The sequence below is a fragment of the Branchiostoma belcheri genome, unplaced genomic scaffold (genome assembly GCF_001625305.1).
Source record: "Branchiostoma belcheri isolate BF01 breed outbred unplaced genomic scaffold, Haploidv18h27 scaffold2, whole genome shotgun sequence".
Taxonomy (NCBI): Eukaryota; Metazoa; Chordata; class Leptocardii; order Amphioxiformes; family Branchiostomatidae; genus Branchiostoma; species Branchiostoma belcheri.
Genome location: NW_017803490.1, coordinates 9,199,892 through 9,223,343, shown reverse-complemented (window position 1 = coordinate 9,223,343; position 23,452 = coordinate 9,199,892). Strand labels below are relative to the sequence as shown.

Sequence of the window (23,452 nt, the reverse complement as noted above, 5' to 3'; positions counted from 1 at the left end):
AACCAACAGGCATCAAAGAGCCTGAGATTTTACAGAAATCATGATTGAACATGCACAAACGAGTCTGAGCACAAAAATCAAGTCTAAACAAAGGCTAAATTATATCTGGTTGTTAGTTGTTACAGGTAATTGTCTACTCCATGCCTTGAGGCCATCTTTTTCTTGAGAGCCAATCGTAAAGCGAAGACGGCGTCACTTGTCTTGAGGAAACCACACCCACATTTGCAGTTGCGACCACATTCATACCGAGTTTTGCTTCAGTAGAAGCCGGGTGTTCTCTCCATTCGAGCTGCTGGTCGCGTCAAGTCGAGATCTTTCAGATTCCACAGTCAAGAAGTTCGTTCTTCATCTTCTTCGAATCTTGAGACTGGAAACTGTGAAGATGGCACGCATCTTGGCCCTTGCTGTTGTTCTTGTTCTAGTCGGTGAGTAACGTTACATTTCTGTACTAAGATGAGTATTTTGTGATCTATGTGGATGTGTACGTACCGAACATGTAGTCTGTGTAGCCGCCACAGCATGCCAAAAACTGGGGGTTTGGGGGGGGGTCTTCAGGGTCTTTGGGGGCTTTTATGTGCTATTTTCTGATTGCATATAGACAGCATAGCCGGCCTGGTTGAATTACCCCCGTTTTTTTAGAACTGGGCTAATCAGAAAACAGCCGAAGACCACCAAACCCCCAGTTCTATAAGCCTGCTACGGAGGCTAATCAGAAAACAGCCGAAGACCACCAAACCCCAGTTCTATAAGCCTGCTACGGAGGCTAATCAGAAAACAGCCGAAGACCACCAAACCCCAGTTCTATAAGCCTGCTACGGAGGCTAGTGAGGCAAAACCTTCAGTATCACTAAACCTTGTGTTTTTCCTCACAGGGACGATCTCGGCTCAGAGCCACAAAGGATGCTACAAGCGGAAGTGGGGAACTTTCAGGACCCGGGAAACCAGCGACGACATGACCAACCAGAAATGTGTGGACATCTGTGCGAAGGAGGACAAACCCTATGCAGGTACGGCCGTCAACATTTTTTTTTAAATATTCGAACATCTAATCACAAGACGTGGCGACGGTACAGACAAGTTTTTCAACTTATGTTAATGTCGTCACAAACACAGGGGACAATATAATACTCATTTTTACCTGAGCAAAGCGATGAAAGTGCCTTTTCCAAGGGTACAAGATCGGTGACATGTCAGGACTCGAACCCGGGACCTCTTGGTTCCGAGTCGAGCACTCTGCCGCTACGCCATGCGACCCCACGACCAGTTTTCCCATCAGGGGTTTCAACCAACACCTACAAATGTATTATTGATATGTAAATGAGGTGAGGGAATGAAGTGAAAGCAAATTATTGGTAGTCCAATAGGAAACGAAAGTTATGATTCAGTGTTATATATATACACACTGCGAAAACGAATTAAGCCATCTTGTATCTTGTATCTTGTTCCTCCAACAGGAACCTACGAGACTAAGTGCGGGTGCGGGACCAGCACGGAGCTAGAGCGGCTGGGGGACCCGACTGACGCCTCCGAGTGTTCCTCCGCCTGTGGAGGGGACGCCTCGCAGACTTGCGGACAGGGCAACGGCAGGCTGACCGTGTGGAGCACCGGCAAAGGTGAGACTTAGAGGAAATGTGTGTGTAACTGTTTGTGTGTGTGTGTGTTTGTGTGTGTGTGTGTGTAACTGTATGTGTGTGTGTAAATGTGTGTGTATGTGTGCTGACAGTGCTCTCTTTCAGTCTCTCTCTCTCTCTTTCTCTCTGTGTTTGTGTGTGTGTGTGGGTGTTTGAGTGAGTGTGTGTGTGAGTGTATGTGAGTGTGTATGTCTGTGTGAGTGTGTGAGAGAGAGAGAGACAGAGAGAGAGAGAGTGAGTGAGTGAGTGAGTGAGTGAGTCTAAAAGTGTAGGAGCATTGGCAAAGATCAGACATAATAACACGTAAACATAATAACTCTCATCTTTTCCTTGTTACAGGGAAGCGCGAGATGAGTGAGATGGAGGAACTGATGGAGCTGGAGCGCGAGGTCAGCGAGCTGGAAGCTCACCATCAGCATCATCAGCATCATCAGTAGAAGAGGAAGGCTGATGATCAACAGTGATAGCATCACTACCATCCCTGTAACCATCTTCCCCATTATCATCATCATTATCCATCATCCTCCCCATCACCCTATCATCCCAAGAAGGCAGCAGATGAAGGCATGAGTGGCATCATCATCATCACCATCATCCACATCATCATCTCCATCACCCCATCATCATTATCATCATCACCATCATCATCATCTTCACCACCATCATCATCATCACAAGAAGGCAGCAGATTAAGGCATGAGTAGACATCATCATCATTCCATCATCTTCATCATCCCCATCACCCATCGTCATCCCCATCATCATCATCATCATCACCTTTCCCTTCATCATTATCATCATCATCATCATTATCATCAGAGGATAGCTGCAGATGAATAATTGCACTAAATTGTGTCTTAACCTCTTATAAGTGATAATTTCATCAAGATTCTATCCATATTGGTGTATGTTTTAGATGTGTGTGATGATAATAAAATGTGGGGCATTGATCAGTGTATCTTGTCACTCACTTTGTCATCTTTCACATTTTTAAAGACACCAATTTACTTGTTTGTACACTAAACTTCATACGGGCACAACACGGTGTTGGGACATCCGGCGATGCAAAGCGCATAATTTTAAGGTTGGTGGTAAGACTACAGTGGTATTATTGGATGGAAAATAGAAATACAAGCAAAATGTTGTATCCAGAACCGTACTCTATCCAGATCTATGCTCAGAAATACAAGCAAAATGTTAGCAAAAAAGCATAAAAATCCAGAAGCTATTTTGCAGATCCATGCCCAGATACGGTTCCTGGATATATAGTCCACGCGTATCCAGAACTGGGCCTGTTGGAGAGCTACGTTCTTGGATACGCAGAGACAATCCAGAACCATTCAGGCATAGCAATAGATAGACATGTTTCTGAATATTCTACAAGGTCAACGTACAGAAGTGACATACGTTAATGTTCCCCATGAGCTAAGCTTGCTGCAATCGACACATAATTTCCATAATAAAGGATAACCAACCAACCAACCAACCAACCAACCAACCAACCAACCAACCAACCAACCAGCCAAGGATTACAAGGTAGCCCAAGGTAGCCCAACATAATACAGAACAAGTTACAAAGGACATACATGTAGACAGTCAATTACTTAAACATAGAGATAATAAATAATATGAACAAAGAGTACAAGTAGTCAATCATTGGAAACAGGACATGTCAACTAAAACAAATAGTCAAAATCATAAGGCATAATCATAGTCCGTATCATTCCAGTCAAAAGATAAGTTTTACCAATACTTCTGCACTAGCTATAGGTACCCTATAAAGCATTTCAATCTAACTGTACGCTCATACCGTTACAAAATACCAATATTAGACCTTTGAAACACCGTCCACTTTTGACCCATGTATATCGCACAGTCAGGAAAGAAGCATGTGACAAGCCTATAGTGGACTTTGATGTGGGGCGAGGCTGCCACATAAGCTGGTAAGAACAACCACAATGGCGGCTGCACCGTCGAGTTTGGGGACACAGTTTAGCGAAGAATTGTCCTGCAGCATCTGCCTGGAGCTGTTCACCAGGCCCAAGATGCTGCTATGCGGACACACCTTCTGTCAGGACTGTCTACAGGACCATGCAAGCAGGCGCGCGCCCTTCCAGTGCCCAAACTGTCGCCAACAAGTCAGGCTGCCGAGGCAAGGGGTCGCTGGTTTACCTGACAATCGTATCGTGGCCAACATGTGCGAGAGGTTCCAACAACAAGCTACACTATCAGAGGAAAGAAGGGAGCAACCCCAGTCTGGAAACAAGTGCAGCTTCCACCCCGCAGAAGAAGTCAGGCAGTACTGTAAACAGTGCCAAGTGCTACTTTGTCATGAGTGTTTCGAAGAAAGCCATGATGAACATCCTATAATGAGCTATAGAACAGCCATCCAACAGCACAGAGGTCCAGTAGAGGCCTTGATCACTGAGGGGAGGGGCATCTTGGAGACCTACTGTAGCTTCGTCAGAGGTCTCAGAGAGGAGGAGAAAAGCCTGGATGATCAGAAACAAGAGGCGGACAGCAAAATCCAGGAGGCCTACAGAGAAGCCTGTAATCAAATCTACCAAATGCTGACCGAGGAAAAAGACCGTCTGTTGTCTGAAGTTGAGACGAACCACAGGCAAAACAAAGAAGCCGTACAGAGACAAAGAGACGCAGTTTTGGCTGATGTTGCTGAACTGTCTTCTGTCTGTGACGGGACGGAGCAGGACATGGATAGAGAAGTGGGGCAGTTTCTCAGGCACGAATCCAGACTAGCCGACGTCGTAGGGAAGTTCAAAGAAAAGTCAGAGCCAATTCCACTTGAAATACACCCTGATGTCTTCCAGCCTACCGAGAACTTTACCTGTACACTGGGAAAGGTAACTGTTCCAGGTGCAACTGCATCAAGCGGCGCCACAGCGGCCATAGGTCATCACCATGGTAACCCAAGCCACACTGTGTCCTCAATACAGAGGTTGACGTTTGGTGAAGGGGGTTCAGAACCGGGTCAGTTCGACGATCCTGTTGGAGTGACAGTGTCAGAAGAGGGGGAGATCTTCGTGGCAGAACACGGTAATTGGAGAATCCAAGTCTTCACCCTGCAGGGAACATTTGTTCGACAGTTCCCAACAGTCGTGTCTGATGAAGAGGAGATGTTCCCAACAGATGTGGCCCTGGACGGGGAGGGGAACCTGTGGGTTGTGTGGTACACAGACTCTGCTGACTTTGCTGTACAGTACAACAAACAGGGCAGGGTGCTGAGGACGATTGACGTACAGGTGACAGGGTGGTACAGAGGAGTTGCCGTGGACACCAGGAGGAACCACATCCTCATCACACAAACCGCAGGAGGCTGGGGCAACAAACATGCTGAAGTTTTGGTGTTCAGGCCAGATGGAACACTTGTGAGAACTGTGGGTCAGCAGCAGGGGATGGAGTACCCACAGTACATCACTGTGGACGGGGAAGGGAACATTCTTGTGTCAGACAGGGGCAATAACTGTGTCTATGTGTACAGGGAGGACGGACAGTTTCTGTTCAAGTTTGGAGGTGAGGAAAGTGGTGTGGGTCGGCTGAAGGATCCCCGTGGCATCTGTACAGACAGGGCAGGGAACATCATCGTGGCAGACAGCTGGAACGGCCGTGTGGAGATGTTTGACAAGACAGGCAGATTCCTCAAACACATTGCTACAGACATGACAGGTCCACGTGCTGTTGCCATGGCACCACAGGGACAGCTGGTGGTCACTGATGTTGAAGATGACACAGTCACTATTTTCAAACAAAGCGACTGTGGATAGAACATTTAACCATACAAATGTATAGCCTCATGTTAGAAATGATAATTTTTGTATTACAAAAATTGCAAATTTGTATTCTAATAATAACAACTGTAACATAATAGGTATTTATGCCATTTATACCGATTTTTGTACCATTGACTAAAATGTGAAATTATTAAAAATTTGTATTGATTGTATTTTCCTGCTAGGGAAATAAAGAACTGTTTGATCAGCTATCAATTGTGTGAAAGTGATTATGTACATAGTTTTGCATATTAGAACATTTGTACGTAAGAAGACATACCGACAAATATGATAGGCGAGCTGTCTGAAAATAAAGAAAAACATGAGAGATATTAAGCAGCAAATGATAGTAATAAACAGACCCTACCTGTACTTACATATACCTGGTCAATATCAATGTTTGGCATATCTGACATCCTTTACTAAAGAACCCATAGTAATGAACAGCCCCTTCCTACCTGTTCTTACCCGGCCACTGTATGACATCCCATTCCTGTTAGCCTGGTATCCAGCCTTGTTAGCTTGGGTAGCGGACTAAAGCTAACAAGGCTGGATACCAGGCTAATTCCTATAGCCTCAGTATCAGTCATTGGGTGGCGTTTTTCTTTCACATATTTGCAACCATTGCCTCTATTGTTATCAGCTGTATCTAACCCCCCCCCCACATCCCTAGTAATGAAACGTCCCTACCTGTACTTACCTTGGTTTCAGTTATTAGGTGGAGTGTTTTTACTAGTATATATTTGCAGTCTTGGAGGCTTATATCCACATGACCATTGCCTCTATTGTTAACAGCTGTATGTAATGACCCCCTCTCCCTAGTAACGAACCGTCCCTACCTGTACTTACCTCTGTCTCAGTTATAAGGTGGAGTTTTTTTTTACTAGTACATTTTGTATGTATTTGCAATCTTGTAGGCTAATGTCCACATGACCATTGTCTCTATTGTTAACAGCTGTATCTAATGACCCCCCTCCCTAGTAATGAAACGTCCCTACCTGCACTTGCCTTGGTCTCAGTTATTGGAGTTTTTCATCTATTTGTAAACTTGGAGGCTAATATCCACATGACCATTGCCTCTATTGTCAACAGCTGTATGACTAAAACACAGCCTGTGGAGACTTGTCATGTCTTCTATGGTGGTAAACCCCTCTGCCCCTATGTCCTTAATACTTATGGAGACCTTTTAGCGGTCGCGCTTGTGAGGTTTTCTTGACATGAATCTTGTGTTCCTAGTGTTTACCTTCCCCATGTGATCCCACCTGTACCTGTAACGAACCGTCCCTACGGTACCTGTAGTTACCTGGATCTACTAATGACCCCTAGTAATGAACCCAATACTACTGAACCTCCCCAGTTAGCTTTAGTATCAATTATTAGGTGGAGTTTTTTTTAAATGAATTTGCAATCTTGGAGGCTAATGTCCACATGACCACTGCCTCTATTGATAACAGTTGTATTATTGAAACACAGACCGTGGAGACTGTTATGTGGTCTATGGTGGCATAACCCTCTGTCCCTATGTCCTTAATATCTGTATCTGTATCTGTATAGCCGGTATAACCGCCCTTCGGCGTAACATACCAGCTTCTGTATCTGTATAGCCGGTATAACTGCCCTTCGGCGTAACATACCAGCGTCTGTATCTGTATAGCCGGTATAACTGCCCTTCGGCGTAACATACCAGCTTCGCAGGCACGCGGCGCGGCGACTTGTTACACCTAACCCATGAACATCTAACTCTAAACATTGTTTCACACTAATGACAATGCCCCTACTGTATTTGATGACAGTGAGTTCCATTCTGCGATAGTTCTAGGAAAGAATGAGCTGCATCTCAAGTCTCTTATACAGACCCTCTAGCGGTCGCGCTTTTGAGGCTATATTGACATGACTCTTGTGCTCCTTGTGTTTACCTTCCCCATGTGATCCACACTGATAACCGATGCCTACATGTCTATGGTGGCAAACCCCTCTACCGCTATGTCCTTAATACTCATATAGACCTTCTAGTGGTCGTACTGTTGAGGCTATGTTGACATGACTCTTGTGCTGCTAGTGTTTACCCCCATGTGATCCACAGGGATCATGACTGATGCCTACCTCAGTACATGCCCGGGCCATGTTCGTTCCCCCCTAGCCTCTATCAGGCTTCGGGAGGCGGCTGCAAAGAGTAGAAATCGGCCAAATCGGAGAGATAGCATACCAGGGGACTTGGCCTGCTGGAGAGAACAGTTTCGGGTGCGGCAAACTGTACTCTCCAGCAGACCAACTCCCCTGGCCGATGATGCTATCTCTGTATTTGGCCGGTATCTACTATTTCCAGCCGCCTCCCGAAGCCTGGTAGAGGCCAGTTTCCCCCCTTCAAAAGCCCGAAAAGAAGTCTTGTCTAGTCTATTCATATTTATTTACTGGTGATGGGACAAAAGTAGTGCTGCTTATCGGTCAGGAATATTAATATTTTTCTGGTTCTTTTCTTGTCGTAATGCCGTCACAATATAGACCTTTGTAACACCGTCTCGCCCACGTACCACCAGGTATATTGCACAATCAGGGGTCAAAAATGTCGCCACTTGGACTTTGTTTTGAGACGGGGCTGCCACATAAGCAGGAAACAAATTCATAATGGCGGCTGCACCGTCTAGTTTGGGGACACAATTTAGCGAAGAACTGTCCTGCAGCATCTGCCTGGAGCTGTTCACCAGGCCCAAGATGCTGCTATGCGGACACACCTTCTGTCAGGACTGTCTACAGGACCATGCAAGCAGGCGCGCGCCCTTCCAGTGCCCAAACTGTCGCCAACAAGTCAAGCTGCCGAGGCAAGGGGTCGCTGGTTTACCTGACAATCGTATTGTGGCCAGCATGTGCGAGAGGTTCCAACAACAAGCTACACTATCAGAGGAAAGAAGGGAGCAACCCCAGTCTGGAAACAAGTGCAGCTTCCACCCCGCAGAAGAAGTCAGGCAGTACTGTAAACAGTGCCAAGTGCTACTTTGTCATGAGTGTTTCGAAGAAAGCCATGATGAACATCTAATAATGAGCTTTAGAACAGCCATCCAACAGCATAGAGGTCCAGTAGAGGCCTTGATCACTGAGGGGAGGGGCATCTTGGAGACCTACTGTAGCTTCGTCAGAGGTCTCAGAGAGGAGGAGAAAAATCTGGACGATCAGAAACAACAGACGGACAGCAAAATCGAGGCCACTTACAGACAAGCCTGTGAGCAAGTCATTCAGACACTGACCGAGGAAAAAGACCGTCTGTTGTCTGAAGTTGAGACGAACCACAGGCAAAACAAAGAAGCCGTACAGAGACAAAGAGACGCAGTTTTTGCTGGTGTCGCTGAACTGTCTTCTGTCTGTGATGGGGCGGAGCAGGATATGGCTAGAGAAGTGGGGCAGTTTCTCAGGCACGAATCCCAACTTGAGGAAGTTGTGGGAAAGTTCAGAGACAAGTCAGTGCCAATTCCACTTGAAACCCACCCAGCTGTCTTCCTGCCCACCTTAAACTTTTCCTGTACACTGGGAAAGGTAACTGTTCCAGATGCAAGTGCATCAAGCGGTGCCACAGCGGTCATGGGTCATCACCATGGTAACCCAAGCCGCCCTGTGACATCAATACAGAAGTTGACGTTTGGTGGAAGAGGTTCAGAACCAGGTCAGTTTGTCGGGCCTTTTGGAGTGACAGTGTCAGAAGAGGGAGAGATCTTCGTGGCAGATTGTGGAAATGGGAGAATCCAAGTCTTCACCCTGCAGGGAACATTTGTCAGACAATTCCCAACAGTCGTTTCAGGTGAACAGAAGATGTGCCCAACAGATGTGGCCATGGACGGGGAGGGGAACCTGTGGGTGGTGGGCCATGGGGAGATGAGGTGGCCGTGGATAGGCTCTGCTGAGTTTGCTGTGCAGTACAACAAACAGGGCAGGGTGCTGAGGAAGATTGACCTACAGAAGACAGGGTGGGCCAGAGGAGTTGCCGTGGACACCAGGAGGAACCACATCCTCATCACACAAACCACAGGTGACTTCCTCAACCCACATGGTGAAGTTTTGGTGTTCAGGTCAGATGGAACACTTGTGAGAACTGTGGGTCAGCAGCAGGGGATGAAGTACCCACTGTACATCACTGTGGACGGGGAAGGGAACATTCTTGTGTCAGACAGTGAGAATCACTGTGTGTATGTGTACAATGAAGACGGACAGTTTCTGTTCAAGTTTGGAGATGAGGGAAGTGGTGAAGGTCAGCTGGTGTATCCCCGCGGCATCTGTACAGACAGGGCAGGGAACATCATCGTGGCAGACACGGGAAACAGCCGTGTGGAGATGTTCGACAAGACAGGAAAATTCCTCAAACACATCACTACAGACATGACAAGTCCATATGCTGTTGCCATGACACCACAGGGACAGCTGGTGGTCACTGATACTGTGGATAGCACAGTCACTATTTTCAAACAAAGCGACTGCGTATAGAACAGTCACCAATACTGTGGCCTCATTCCAGAAAAAAAATAATTTTTGTATTGCAAAAATGGTAAAATTTGTATTCTAATAACAAGAATGTTTGTAACATCATAGGTCTTTATACCATTGACTGAAATGTAAAATTATTAAATTTTGAATTGATTGTATTTTCACGGTAACGAAATAAAGAACTGTTTGATGAGCTCTCAATTGCGTGATAGTGATTATGTACATAGTTTTGCATATTACTACATTTGTATGTAAGAAGACAGAACCGTGCCTGATCATAACCCTAAAAATTCAGGCGCAGAACTAGATAGGCACGGTTCTGGATACAACATTTAGCGTAATCTAAAAGCAGATTCTCTTGGTGGCTACAATACAGTATCGAATTGGCAACACAGTATCCAATTGGCCAGGCAGTGTCCAATACGCCACTGCAAATGGTTACATACTCCCATTGCCCCACAGAATCTGCTTGGAGATTAGCAATGGCACATCCTGTTGTGTATAATCTGCACACATGCCCCCCCCCTATTGTTTACAGAAACACAGCCTATGGAGCCTGTTCTAGTCTACACAGACTGTCATGTATTGTCTATGCCGACATACCCCTCTACCCCTATTGTTTAAAACTGCATCAAAACACATCCCACGAAGCCTGTTCTAGTCTATCACGACAAGCCACTTCCCTGCCCCTATTGTTCACAGCAGTACACACCCTATGGAGCCTGTTCTAGTCTACATAGACTGTTATGTATAGTCTGTCCCTCTGTCCCCTATAGTACTAGTAAATTACAGCTGTATTCGAAGGTGGCCCGCTACGCCTGTATGTCTAGTCTATGTCGACATGCCCTGTGCCCCCTATTGTTTACCCTGTATGAAACACAGCCCATGAAGCCTGTTCTAGTCTACACAGACATGCCCCTCTAATGATCTGCCTCCTATTATTTACAGCCCGTGAAGCCTGCTATCTCGAGTCTATACAAACATGCATATATGCTACTATTTCCTATATATATTTTTTAACTACAGGTATTCGTATTAAACCACAGCACATGAATCCTGCGATGTCTAGTGTACACTGCAACAGTAAAGCATAGCACTAGATAGGCACGGTTTTGGATACAATAGTTGGCGCAGCCTGTTACGTATAGTTTATACAGACATGCCCTCTGCCCCCTATTGTTTACCCTGCCCATGTGACCACAGGTCCCATGACTCGCCGTGGGCGACGCGACCCTGTCCTGCCTCTGTCCCCAGCCTGACTGTCACACGTCTCTCGCCGACCGTCTGCAACCAACATGAAGTCTCTCCGCGTCTTGGCCGTCTTGGCAGCAGTCTTGGGCGTTGCCATGGCAACAGGTGAGTGTAGACTTTCCTTGAGAATGTCTTGTTTTCGGTACACCTTGGTTACGCAAGAGTCCACCTGTTAAGACTGCCTATTAGTAAGTGTACGGAAATAAGGACAGCTTGCTCTTGTAGTTTCTTTGCAGGGTATCTAGTGCAAACTAGTAGTAGTACAAAGTATGCTTAAAACAGTAACTGCAGTAACTAGCTAGCCTCCAAAAAACTGGGGGTTTTGGGGCTCTTCAGGGTCTTTGGGAGCTTTAATGTGCTATTTTCTGATTGCATATAGGCAGCATAGCCGGCCTGGTTGTATTACCTCCGTTTTTAGAACTGGGCTAATCAGAAAACAGCCGAAGACCACCAAACCCCCAGTTCTATAAGCCTGCTAAGGAGGCTAAGAAATTGGCAAGCTTTCTGAAAATGTTAGTACCTTGAGCAGGCTGTAGTTGCGCAAGAAAATAGCCGAGACACCTACAGGTCGTTGTGTGATCTTAATACTAATACACATAACTGGAGACGACTACAACTTTCGTACGTATAAAATTTACGTGAAATATCGAGACCAAAGCACCATTTTTTGTTACAAAAACCAAGAAAATGAAACGTGAGAAACTTAGACAGGAGTTTATTTGTTTAGGTAGCTGCAAATCTGAGTCCCTGACTTGCAATGTCAGGTTATTTGACACCCAGGTAGTCTTACCTGTTGTCTTACCTGTGTCGGCACTTCAAAGACTTCCTGTTTTCACCTGTTGTATTGTCACCTGTCCTGTAGACGATTTCGGTCCGTTGTTCTATACAAAAATTACCACAATTTTATTGTCGTCTAATAGTTACGTTTGTTGTCTGTTATTTGAGACATTTGTGGCTATTTTTCTGTAAATGGAGATCAATTTTTGCGTTCAAGAAAGTGAAAACCGTCGATCCATGGCTTTTACTTTTGTCTTATAAGTTCTTTCAAAGTCAGTAACATATTTTTCAAATTGATATCGATCATTGAAATTAGAAATAATATTTTCTGAAATAAGAAATGATATTTTATGAACTTTTTGGATGTCTTAAAGTTTACAAGATCAAGTAAAATCAGCCAACTTTAACCATATTATCTGCATACAACTTCTCATATATCACACTGTCCTTATTTTACACCATTTCACAAACAAATGTAGTCTCCACCAGACTCCTTTTGCAGGCTGACTAAATAGTAGAAAACGGCCTAAAAAGGGTATATAATTGGCCAGAGAAGGTAGCTGGCCAGTACATGGAGTACATGGAGCTTCTCTGGCCGGCTATCTTCTCTGACCAATTATATCCTCTTTTTAGGCCGATTTCTACTATTTAGTCAGCCTGCAAAAGGAGTCTGGTGGAGACTACTTCCGACCGTGTGAATTGCCCTTTTCAGTAAATACGTGGGACCGCGTGACATAACATATGACCTGACGAGAGCAGTAAAGCAATCAGAATCGTGCAAATAACAGTTCAAAGCTCGCTGTTTTTCAGGGGCCATCTCATACCACTTTATACCCCACAAACAATATACTTTCATGACAGATATTCATTTATTTCCTCACGTTACGTTTGTCGTAATATGATAGGAAACATTCATACGTTATTTTCTTTTATGACTGTTAGAATTTATGTTCTTCATTGATGCTGTCCGAAAAGACTTCTGTAAGAAAACATAAATATCACATGCCACGATCCCTGTCCTTATCAATACAGGTATGATCTGTAGGCTTTAGATAAGAGTTCATAACTCAGACTTTACACCTTTATGCATGTTGTTTACCACAGTCTTTGTTTTTCCTAAACGTCCTTGGCAAAGAAATCTATATTCCATTGTTAAAAGATCAATGAATTTTATTGTTATATTGTGTTTGTTTTGTGCTAATTTTAGCAAACTGACATGCTTCAACGTGTCCAAATTTCCGCTGACTTTGCATGTCTAGTACTATTTGTTTTGCGTACTTTGTAGAGATTGACACATCTAATTTACAATATTTCTGCACCAATTCCGTTAGATGTTTGTAATTTAAAAACAAGTTATCATCATTATTCATGAATTCAATAATAACATAATAATTACTGAACCGTCAACATGATAAAACTCATCATATAACCATAGAGTCAGAAGACCATAAAAGTACTGCAAACTTTGCCCTTTCAAGGCCAAGGTCGATTATGTGGGCAAGGAGCGTGGGAAAAATACCATGAAACGATAAAAGTACATCATTTTCTCTAATTCCAACAAAAATGCAATTATGGCATGCGCTTTATACTAGAGAAATAATTCAAAACAATATAGTTGACCAGTTTGTCGATTGAACTTGTTGGAAATATATTACATCGAGGAAGGAGGAGGTGGTCATACGTCATATCCGTGATCTTCACTAGGCATTATGGGAAGTGTGAAATTCATGAAATAATCTGGCAGCTTAAGGGTTTGGCTCAACACCGGGAGGTTTGGAATCTCTAATTTCTTGTTATTATATTTTCCCCAGCTCCCCTGCTCCGTATGGACTCCAAAACCGCCATCCCGAATGAGTACATCGTGGTGCTGCACAAGAACCTCACGGACTACGCAGGTTTCTTTGTTTATTTATTTTTTTTTTGTTTTTGTTTTGTTTGTTTCGCATACTTCAGGCGTAACACACCAGTTTTGTACATGTGCGCACATGTACAAGCTGCGTAAGACCGGACTGTAAGTTTTGAACCACTCACACCGGGAAGATCCCCTACTCTTTTCGATAAGTGCGGTGGGTTCTTTAACGTGCATGGGGTGTGGCTCTCCCAAACACGGGACCTCCATTTAACGTCCTATCCGAGGGACGTCCCTAACTGAAGCTAGGTACTCATTTTCACCTGAGTGAAGTGAGGAAAGTCGTGTAAAGTGCCTTTCCCAAGGGCACAAGATCGGTGACATGGGCAGGGTTCGAACCCACAACCTCTGGGGTGTGAGCCGAACGCGCTACCGACTGCGCCACACGACCCCACATGAGCAGCCACTCTAGCTGTTTGTTTATTTACTCATCAAGGGTGTGGAGAAGCCATCTAGTGCTGCCGATTCGGTAGTTTGTATCATTTGTATCAATTGAATTCATGGATTAATTATGTTTACCTTCGCAGAAGGAAAACATTGTTTTTGCCCTGTTTCTTCCTCTCCTTCTTCTCCAAACAGATAAAGTCAATGACCTGGAGCAGACGTCTGTCACCATGGTAACTAGCATTGTAGTAAACACCCTGTGGTGTTGGGTTACATTATGTAACAGCACACAGCTAGAGTGGCTGCTCACCCTACACTATATTATACATAAATGTGTTTGGGTAACAATAAACAGAGCAGTAGGCTTGACCATGCGAAGGTAAATATATCTTTCTAATTGTTGTTTTCGTATGTCATCCCAGTGGGTAAGCACATGAACAACGTGAAGACGCTCCTGACCGGAACAAACGACACCAAGATTCTGTTCGAGCACAACTTCCGCTGGTTCAAGGCCTACTCCATCCGTACTAACATGAAGCAAGTAGTAATGGCTTTATCCAGAACTGTGCTTTATTCAGAACCATTTCGCTATGTTGTCAATGTATTTATGTTTTATACATTTCCCCGTCTTGTGTTGTGTGTTAGAACTGAACACAGGAAGAGTAGCTGCTGTCTTGTAACGTTACATGCATGCTAAATGTGGATCCCAAAAAGTCAAAGTAAAAGTCCAGAACCATGTTCAAATACTCTAAAATCTCTTCTTAAGCAGCAGCGTTCAGAATAATCTATCAGGAATGTATGGGAGGATTTGTTGTATTATATATATAATTTTGCTGCATTTTACCAACTTTTGTACGACTTGTAAAAAATCAACATTTTGTGTAATCTCAGTACTTTTGGATATTATATTTACATGTGTAAAAGCGCATTTCTACATTTTTAGGATGATACACCACCTTGCGGAGCAGCCGGAAGTGCGGTACATCGAGGCCAATCAGGTGATGAAGGCCTACCAGGCGCAGTGCCAGGACCAATTGGAGGCCACCTGGGTCAGTAGGGCGGCTGCTATTGGCTCATTCAAATTCTGTACCAATGGCAACATCGTATCATATTACTTCGAACGAATTCGTTCTAACTAAAACATCCAATGACAACAGAGGCAAGCAATTGACCAATGAAAAGTCGCATATCGACCATACTGATCTCTGATTGGCTATCTTTACAGGGCCTGGTCAGGACAGTCGAACGTGACCTTCTGTTGGACGGAATCTACCACTACCAAGGTCAGTAAGGTCAAAGCAATGGCGGAAATGTAAGAATTGGACTATACCATTTTATTTGCAATGATGATGTGATCTGTAATTGTTCTTCTTGTCACAGAAACTTTATTCCTGTTTGACATTTCGTATAGAAAGATTAAGTCGTAAGATTTAACAGCTGACCACTTTCTAGGGAAATCAAGTAGGATAAAAATCAAACAAACAAACAAACAAACAAACAAACAAACAAACAAACAAACTCTATTTCTTAAGCTGGTGTGTTACGCCGAAGGGTGGTTATACCGGCTATACAGATACAGAAGATGGTGTGTTACGCCGAAGGGCGGTTATACCGGCTATACAGATACAGAGAACAAACAAACAAACAAACAAACAAACAATCTCTCCTTGTTTACTCCAGGCGGAGACGGAGAGGGTGTTGATGCTTACATCATCGACACGTAAGAACTTCCGTGTTCTGTATGACCGTAGTAAAAAAAATTGTACCTTGCAACGTTAATGTAAAGTCATTACAATTTAGAGACTCCAAGGTTAACGTTACGTTGGTTGCATCATTAAGTTACAAAGTCAGATGATTAGTGACAGTAATTTTGATTCCATAATAAAGTTTTAAAATGAGATACAGAATGATAGAACTTTATGATTAATATGGGTATTTTCTCCTACAGTGGTATTTACACTGAGCACAGCGAGTTTGGCGGCAGAGCAAAATGGGTAAGTTACCTGCTACTGGTACATATGTACTTAGACTCTAGGAAAAATAGTGTTCACTACATGTAAATACTGATGTTTGTTCCTCTGAATAAGACAAATAAGCAAACAAACAAACAAACAAACAAGCAAAGAAACAAACAAACAAATTTTTGTAACGGTACTAAGTTAGCTATAGTTCTTCTTTGAATAATAACAAGGAAAAAAGAAGATAGCATACGCGGCAACATGGTACATGAATATTGAACGACATTGAGACTTTCTATAATGACGTATGTTGACGTCACTTCCGTTGCTAGGGCGTTGACACGGTGGACACGCCCAGCCCGGAAACGGACGAGAACGGACACGGAACTCACGTAGCCGGTAAGTACGGACAAACTCTGACACTGTGTGTTAACTTTTTAAAGGTAATTAGGAAACTTTTAAGTTTGTTAAAACAAAAAGATGGCCAAGATACTGGGGCATATTGTATGATAGACTGCATAGGAGCGACCGCTGTTTGTGTTTACATCATATGTACATACGACAAGGGCCCATACAAATTATTTGCAGACATATGCAAATTGTTGGTAGGCAAATCAGCCAAATGTCGCCCGAAATGGCGATCGCTCGTATTGGATCCTACATTTGTCTCCTTCCCCTGTACAAGAATAGCCTGAGTGCTATCCTACGTAGTTTTTGCCAGTTCCCTAGCTTATGTCGATCGCTAGCTAGGGAACGGGCGAGCGAGCGGTCAGAAACTTCGGAGGATAGCACCCAGGCTAGTACAAGAAGAAATGGGTGTATAATAGGTTCGCGTTGGACTCTACATGTCTGTCCTCTGTAGGGACGGTGATGTCTGACGCCTGGGGTCTGGCCAAGAAGGCGACCGCCATCGCAGTGAAGGTGCTCAGCAGGAGCGGGTCGGGGTCCACTGCGTGAGTTTAACTTTGTCTCCCTCTCTCTCCTCTCTCTAGATCTCTCTCTCTCCCTCTCTCTGTCCCTCTAGATCTCTCTCTCCCTCCCTCCTCTCTCTCCTCTCTCCCTCTCTAGAGCTCTCTCTCCCTATATCTCTCCCCCTTCTCTCTCTCCCTTACTCCCTCTCTCTCTCCCTTACTCACTCTCTCTTCCTTTCTCCCTTTCTCTAGATCACTTTCTCTCTCTCCCTCCCCCTCTCTCTCTGACTCTCTTTCTCTCCCTCTCTCACACATTTAACTCATTTCTATATCAAATTTCTTTTCCCCAGCGGAGTTATTGAGGGCGTGGAGTGGACCGGTGAGCAACATCAGGGCAACAACAAGAAGTCTGTGGCAAAGTGAGATGTTTGTTTGTTTGTTTGTTTGTTTTATGTCTACTTGCTGACGTTCTTTCTCAGGAGATCTCCGATCACTACTTAGAAGTAGTATAAAAAAACATTAAGCCTAGATTTGCGTTAAGTTGTTTATTTATTATTGTTTTTTCTTTTATTGCTAATTTTTGACGGTTTTTTTCAAGAGTTGTATTAAACACTTATTGACTGTCTGGAATGCTGTCGTTCGCAGCATGTCGCTAGGCGGCGGTCGTTCCGATGCCATGAACGAGGCTGTGAAGGCTGTTGTGGAGGCGGTGCGTATGACTAAGAAGTTTCACATACCAAATCCAGATACACATGGAACAGTTCATAAAAATTTGGTCAACAAAGCAACGGTCGCACGCAGCTAGCTTCCATGTATTCTTTTATTGGTCGAACTGGTAATTTTATGGACCTTTCATTGTACTTGTAGTTTCAAGGTTTACGTTTTATTTCACCTGTCAATATTTCGTAAAAAGAGACGATCTGATGATACCACTGTTGGACCCTTTCCTTCCTTGGGCCCTCTCCGTCTTGCCAGACGGTCTACAGCTACACATGTATTATAGATCAGTACGTTTGTACTTTTTGAACCCTGTAATGACTGTAACTGTTACGATTTTTTGCCTTCCCCCCGCAGGGCGTGATTATGGTGGTGGCTGCTGGTAACGAGGGCTGGGAGGCGTGTAACGTTTCTCCCGCTAGCGAGCCCACAGCGTACGTTGTTTTTATATTCTAACATATAATCACCAGACGTGGTGACGGCACACTTAAGTTTCTTTAACTTGTATTAATGCCGCCACCAACACAGAGGACAATACAATACTCATTTTCACCTGAGCGAAGTGAGGAAAGTCGTTTTAAGTACCTTTCCCAAGGGCACATGATCGGTGGCATGTCAGGACTCGAAATCGGGACCTCTTGGTTCAGGGTCGAGCACTTTGCCGCTACGCCACACGACCCCACAAAGTTAAATTATGTGTTTCCCTGCAGAGTGACGGTGGGCTGTTCTGACAACGAGGACGATTTCTGCTTCTTCTCCAACTACGGAACCTGCATGGACATCATTGCACCGGTAAACATGCATCATCTTATAAACAAACAAACAAACAAACAAACAAACGTGAAAGTTCATCTATGTTGGTAATTACATGTTTAGAGTCAAAACTTATGTTCCAACACAAAGAACGGTTCTCACCTAGAGCTTTTGACCAGTCACTCTGGTCTTCCTCAGTAGACTGACCCAGTGAGGCACACTTCAAAGAAGCCACGTGACAAGCCTTACTGGGTCAGTCTACTAATCATTATGATTCCATAAGGTGATGTCGATTATACTCTAAGGTACCGATTAGCCGATATGATCTGGTGTTTGTTCTAATCTAAATTTTTACGTCATTTCCGGTAGGGTATGGACGTCACTTCCGCCTGGATCGGCGGGCAGTTTGCCGACAACACCATCTCAGGTTGGCGCACGCGCGTTAAATGTCACATTTAAGAGATTGGTTTGTAAAAATCGCTGTCGGGGAAACGCCAAGCCGTGTTCCGCCCTCGCTGCCAGCAGCTAGTACCACAACGACGCCTTGCGTCTTTTTCTAGAACTGCAGATCTAGAGCCAGTTGCTGTAATCCTACGTATGTGTCGTTTCGTATTCTATTAATGAATTACGATATCAAGTTGTTGATCATTGATCACCACCAGCCTGTACTAATCCTCACTACGTTTCCCATCATTTCTAAGCTGTCGTTACAATAAGTTATTCTCCTTTATGGAACGTTTGGATATTAAATCTATTCAAGGAGTTCATCATTTCTGATGTCCTGACACTTTTTTCTTTCCCGTAGGCACTTCCATGTCTGCCCCTCATATCGTAAGTATAACTGTTCAATATATTCATTATCTATTTTAGATATATATGGTACGATGTCACATTTCCTTCCGGTTCTACAAAGCCTTTTGCCACATTCTTCTATAGAACGTCACGTATTTGCCACATTTGTATCCACCCTGCAGGCCGGGATTGTTGCCAAGTACCTGAGCCGCCAGTCCACCGTCCCGTCACCCAAGGAGGTCAAGGACTTCCTGCAGAACACGTAAGTCACGTGACAAGGTTGCTAGGATACTAAGCCTATTAATGTGACGTCATCATCGACGTACCGGTGACAATTTGCATTTAATTAACTTGTAATCTTCTTGGAATCGTAGTTTTAACCTTGAACATTTTTTCCGACGACCTTCACATTTGACCTCATGACCTTCACATTTGACCTCATGACCTTCACATTTGACCTTATGACCTTCACATTTTGACCTCATGACCTTCACCTCTGACCTTTCCCCAGCTCCACCAAGGACAAGATCAACATGATTCCGTCCAACTCAGACACTCTGAACTACCTGAGCTTCATGGACTGTGGCGGCGGACCCGACGTCTGAGCATGCGCGGAATGACGTCACACTGTGCAAGTCACGTGATGGGCCTTGGGAAGTCATATTTGTGTCTCTCGTTAATTTGCTCTTGGGACAGGATTTTGAAACTTTTGAGAAAAGGGAGAAAGATGCTGTCTTGTTTTTAAAAGTTCAAATTCCTGGCATGCAACCTGACGAGAAACATACAGCTAACTTCTCAACGCCCAGCGCCATAACTGATGAAATGTTGCCAAAGCAAGATGTAAATTTTGAACGAAATTGATACATTTAAATTTCAGGGAATTTTTCTATGAATTTTATATCTATATAACCAGAAGACGTGCAATGTATTTTTGTAAATTGAAGTATATAAAGAGCGAATAAAGAAAACACAGTATGCTGCACTGGGCTTTCTTTGTCTTTAGTAATTATGTTTACCGAAGGAAAACATATTGTTTTTGCTCTGTTTCCTCTTCTTCTTCTGTTCCAAGCACTTACCTCCGACCTTGTCAATGACTAGACTGTCCCTCACCATGGTAACTGGTGTTGGGTTACATCATGTTGCAATTTTATATTAGGAGGGATTTAGACTTCTGTCACCATATATGTGAATATGTTTTCATTTCATTTTCATTTCATTTATTGGTGATGCCAACAACGCATTACAAGTGGGAGCCAGGCAGCCAGATGGTTGGTGGCGGCTGCCACTGATACATACAACACAACACAGGACAAGTCAATACAATATACTGGACCTAACAAGTTACGAATATAAAAATAGCAAAAGTTTGAGTAAGAATTAACAGAGCAGACCATATGCGAAGGTAAACGTTATGCATTTGCTTTGCAAACGTTACTTTTCTAGTTAGTATTATCCTTAGCCTTAGTAGTCTCCAAGAAGAAGCAAATTTTTTTACGTCTTTTTACGGCGCTTTTACTCTAAACCGCGCGTCGCAGACCAAATGCTGAAAACCTTCCCACATCTGCTTTGAGGGGACAGTATTATTTCCTTCTGTAAACACGCCACCCCCACGGCGCGCACGGTTTTGGTACGGTCCGCTCTGACGTCACGCCCACCGCCATATTTGGGCATGCCTTAAGGCTGGGCCTGACTGAGTGACTTCCTGTTGTGAGCACTTTACACTAGTCGCGTCTTAGTTAGCTCGTGCAAGGCACAGTGCAAGCCAAGACTTCGCAGACGGCAAGAAACCTTCAAGAAGCGATGGCTAACGTCTTGGCACACCTGTTCGCACGTGTGTTCCTGCTCGGCGCCTTAAGTCTGTGCTTCGGACAAGGTAAGGCACCTTTGTTTCTTAAGTTTGAAGTTTCAGTTCTTGAGGAATAGTTTGAGTTTGACACATCAGAGATCATCAGATAGCGGATTGTTTTTAGAGAAGTCTCACTGTGTATGTAGGCGTATCGGTGGAAGTTGTTTCTTCGTTGTGATGTAATCGTTACGGTTTTGTTTTTCTGTTCTCTGATTGCTACAATGAGTCAGTGTTGAAATACAGAAGGGACAGACGTATCGATACATTGTAGCAATCTGAAGACGCAACACTGGTAAGAATGGCAGCTTCAGCTACAGGTCCCGTTTCTGAGACTGATGTTTGGTTTATATCCGTGATGTCTCATCTTGTTTGTCGAAGATGAGTCTTGACAAAACGCAGGCCGATATTTGGCCTAGTTACGCCAGACTTCACCAGGCCTTCCATAGGGTTTCATTCGACCGCGTTGGGGAAAAATGTTACCCTCACCTACCCTGGGTGCCAAACTAGTACCGGGCCGTTAGCGGTTTTCGTTCGGCAGCCGAGAGCCCTTCACCCGCGGGTCTAAATTATCGCTACGGGGGAGTTGAGCCGGACTAGCTATATATAGACTCCCCAATAGCGGTAATTTTAGACAGGCGGGCGAAGTGCTCTTGGCTGCCGAAGGGAACGGCTAACGGCCCGGTACTAGTTTGGTGGCCTAGTTTGGCACCTAGGGTAGCCCTCACCGTGTGGGGTTGTGTAGCGTAACGGTAGAGCTCTGCTCAGGACCAAGAGGTCCCGGGTTCGAATCCTCCCAAGTTACCAGCCTTGTGCCCTTGGGAAAGGCACTTTACACGACTTTCCTCACTTCGCTCAGGTGTAAATGAGTACGCCAGAATGATCATTATCATGATCGTGGGCATTAAAGGAAAACCAAACCAGCCACGAACTCACTCCCCTGGCCAATTATTAATCCTGGCCTGTTAAAACAAATTCTGCTATCTAAAACCCCTTAGCTTAGGCAGGTCTGGTAGAGGGTAAGATGGAAAGATTGAACTAAACAAACAGTTCAAAGCCGGTGGTTTCTTTAGCGTTCCCAAAACAACTGCAGATAAAACGTATTACATAACATGGAAGTAATTTAAAGAATCGATCAGTCATCAGATTAGTATTAGTGGCTTAGTGTCTACCAGACTTACTACGCTCGCTATATATAGAAGAATATTTGCCAGGGGAGTTTGGCCGCCTTGTAGGTTTGACTGGCCGCGCAGTTCGGAGGGAAAGAAACTACCTCCCCGCGGCCGGACGCCCTTGGCCCATTTTACTCTCTTTTTTTTGCCAAATTCTATGATCCGTATTCCCGTACTAACGACTATCCGTAACCCCGTAGGAAGGTCTGCTGGAGGTTAATGTTTACATGTCTATCCGTCTGCCCGAGTCTTTGTTATGGTTGTCTATGTGGGTGTTCTGACTCAGGGATGTTATCATCAGACTTGTTTTCGAGTTTCAGTTTACTCCGCTCAAGAAGGTTTTAAGTTCTCCAGTCTAATATTTATGTATCAAGACAAAAAAGTAACAATAAGAGAATACGAATCTTTTAAATTTCGTGATAAAGGCTGACTGATTAAATACTTTAATGATATTAGTCATTGTCATTCGTCACTTCTTCCCCGAGGAAGTAAAGTATTGTTTTTGCCGTGTGTGTCTCTGTGTGGGTGTCTGCCTGTCTGTGTGTAATTGCACAATGCAGCGTTGTAACATACCCACAGTTATTTTTTTTCGATTGTGCGACTGAAATGGTCTTAAGGCAATACGGGTAAGGGGGTGAAGTCTGCCATCTCTGAGAGTCGATTATTAAAACACTTGTTATCTAAGCCCACACTGACTTAATTTTATGGATGACATTTTCTGAAGACTCCCAAACTAGTGCACGCGGGTAAATGAAAAATTCCAGCAAAGAAATGCTGCTTAACCACAGGAATACAAAGCTGGTATTATGAATTTGCAGTAGTAAATAGCGACGTATACGACAAGCCGGCACATGCCGGGCTTTTGCGGAATTTGAAGTTGGGTAAAGGCCATAAACAATGAAGTTCACCTTATCAAAAAAAGTTTATCAAAACAATACATCAAAACAGGAAAGAATGATCTCCCAAAACGGGTGTGAAACAGGAAAGGTTGGTTCTATCTTCTCACACCAACAAAAGTCGCCATGTTGGGAGCGACCTTGGCGGAAATCTCCAATCTCTCAAGGTCACGCCATGGCGCGTAGATAAGACAGACCTG

General features: G+C 44.1%; 3 protein-coding genes across 3 annotated transcripts; all 3 read left to right on the top strand.

The window, feature by feature from the left end:
* Nucleotides 1-235: 235 nt before the first annotated feature.
* LOC109468888 (WSC domain-containing protein 2-like) lies at nucleotides 236-2,295 on the top strand. The gene is made up of 4 exons (XM_019767266.1): nucleotides 236-425; nucleotides 873-1,007; nucleotides 1,455-1,613; nucleotides 1,971-2,295. The coding sequence occupies exons 1-4, from the start codon at nucleotides 383-385 to the stop codon at nucleotides 2,066-2,068; spliced, it is 435 nt and encodes a 144-aa protein (XP_019622825.1). The 5' UTR covers nucleotides 236-382; the 3' UTR covers nucleotides 2,069-2,295.
* Nucleotides 2,296-3,589: 1,294 nt separating this feature from the next.
* Nucleotides 3,590-9,889, top strand: LOC109468529 (tripartite motif-containing protein 3-like). Its single transcript, XM_019766772.1, has 2 exons — nucleotides 3,590-5,353; nucleotides 9,173-9,889. The coding sequence occupies exons 1-2, from the start codon at nucleotides 3,590-3,592 to the stop codon at nucleotides 9,887-9,889; spliced, it is 2,481 nt and encodes an 826-aa protein (XP_019622331.1).
* Nucleotides 9,890-11,104: 1,215 nt separating this feature from the next.
* Nucleotides 11,105-20,328, top strand: LOC109468850 (proteinase T-like). The gene is made up of 17 exons (XM_019767207.1): nucleotides 11,105-11,245; nucleotides 13,729-13,812; nucleotides 14,633-14,747; nucleotides 15,154-15,259; nucleotides 15,436-15,493; nucleotides 15,891-15,930; nucleotides 16,159-16,204; nucleotides 16,501-16,567; nucleotides 17,031-17,121; nucleotides 17,430-17,498; nucleotides 17,725-17,788; nucleotides 18,154-18,230; nucleotides 18,507-18,588; nucleotides 18,919-18,976; nucleotides 19,355-19,380; nucleotides 19,524-19,603; nucleotides 19,853-20,328. Exons 1-17 carry the CDS (start codon nucleotides 11,185-11,187, stop codon nucleotides 19,944-19,946), a joined length of 1,218 nt encoding a protein of 405 aa, XP_019622766.1. The 5' UTR covers nucleotides 11,105-11,184; the 3' UTR covers nucleotides 19,947-20,328.
* Nucleotides 20,329-23,452: the final 3,124 nt, after the last annotated feature.

Bases quoted from the DNA above. Each gene is read 5' to 3' on its own strand.
- LOC109468888 (XM_019767266.1), top strand. From the start codon at position 383: ATGGCACGCATCTTGGCCCTTGCTGTTGTTCTTGTTCTAGTCG. The intron at 426-872 runs GTGAGTAACGTT...TTTTCCTCACAG, and splicing joins TGTTGTTCTTGTTCTAGTCG to GGACGATCTCGGCTCAGAGC. The intron at 1,614-1,970 runs GTGAGACTTAGA...TCCTTGTTACAG, and splicing joins CGTGTGGAGCACCGGCAAAG to GGAAGCGCGAGATGAGTGAG.
- LOC109468529 (XM_019766772.1), top strand. From the start codon at position 3,590: ATGGCGGCTGCACCGTCGAGTTTGGGGACACAGTTTAGCGAAGAATTG. The intron at 5,354-9,172 runs GTGGTCACTGAT...TTCACCCTGCAG, and splicing joins TGGCACCACAGGGACAGCTG to GGAACATTTGTCAGACAATT.
- LOC109468850 (XM_019767207.1), top strand. From the start codon at position 11,185: ATGAAGTCTCTCCGCGTCTTGGCCGTCTTGGCAGCAGTCTTGGGCGTT. The intron at 15,494-15,890 runs GTCAGTAAGGTC...TGTTTACTCCAG, and splicing joins CGGAATCTACCACTACCAAG to GCGGAGACGGAGAGGGTGTT. The intron at 18,977-19,354 runs GTTGGCGCACGC...TCTTTCCCGTAG, and splicing joins TGCCGACAACACCATCTCAG to GCACTTCCATGTCTGCCCCT.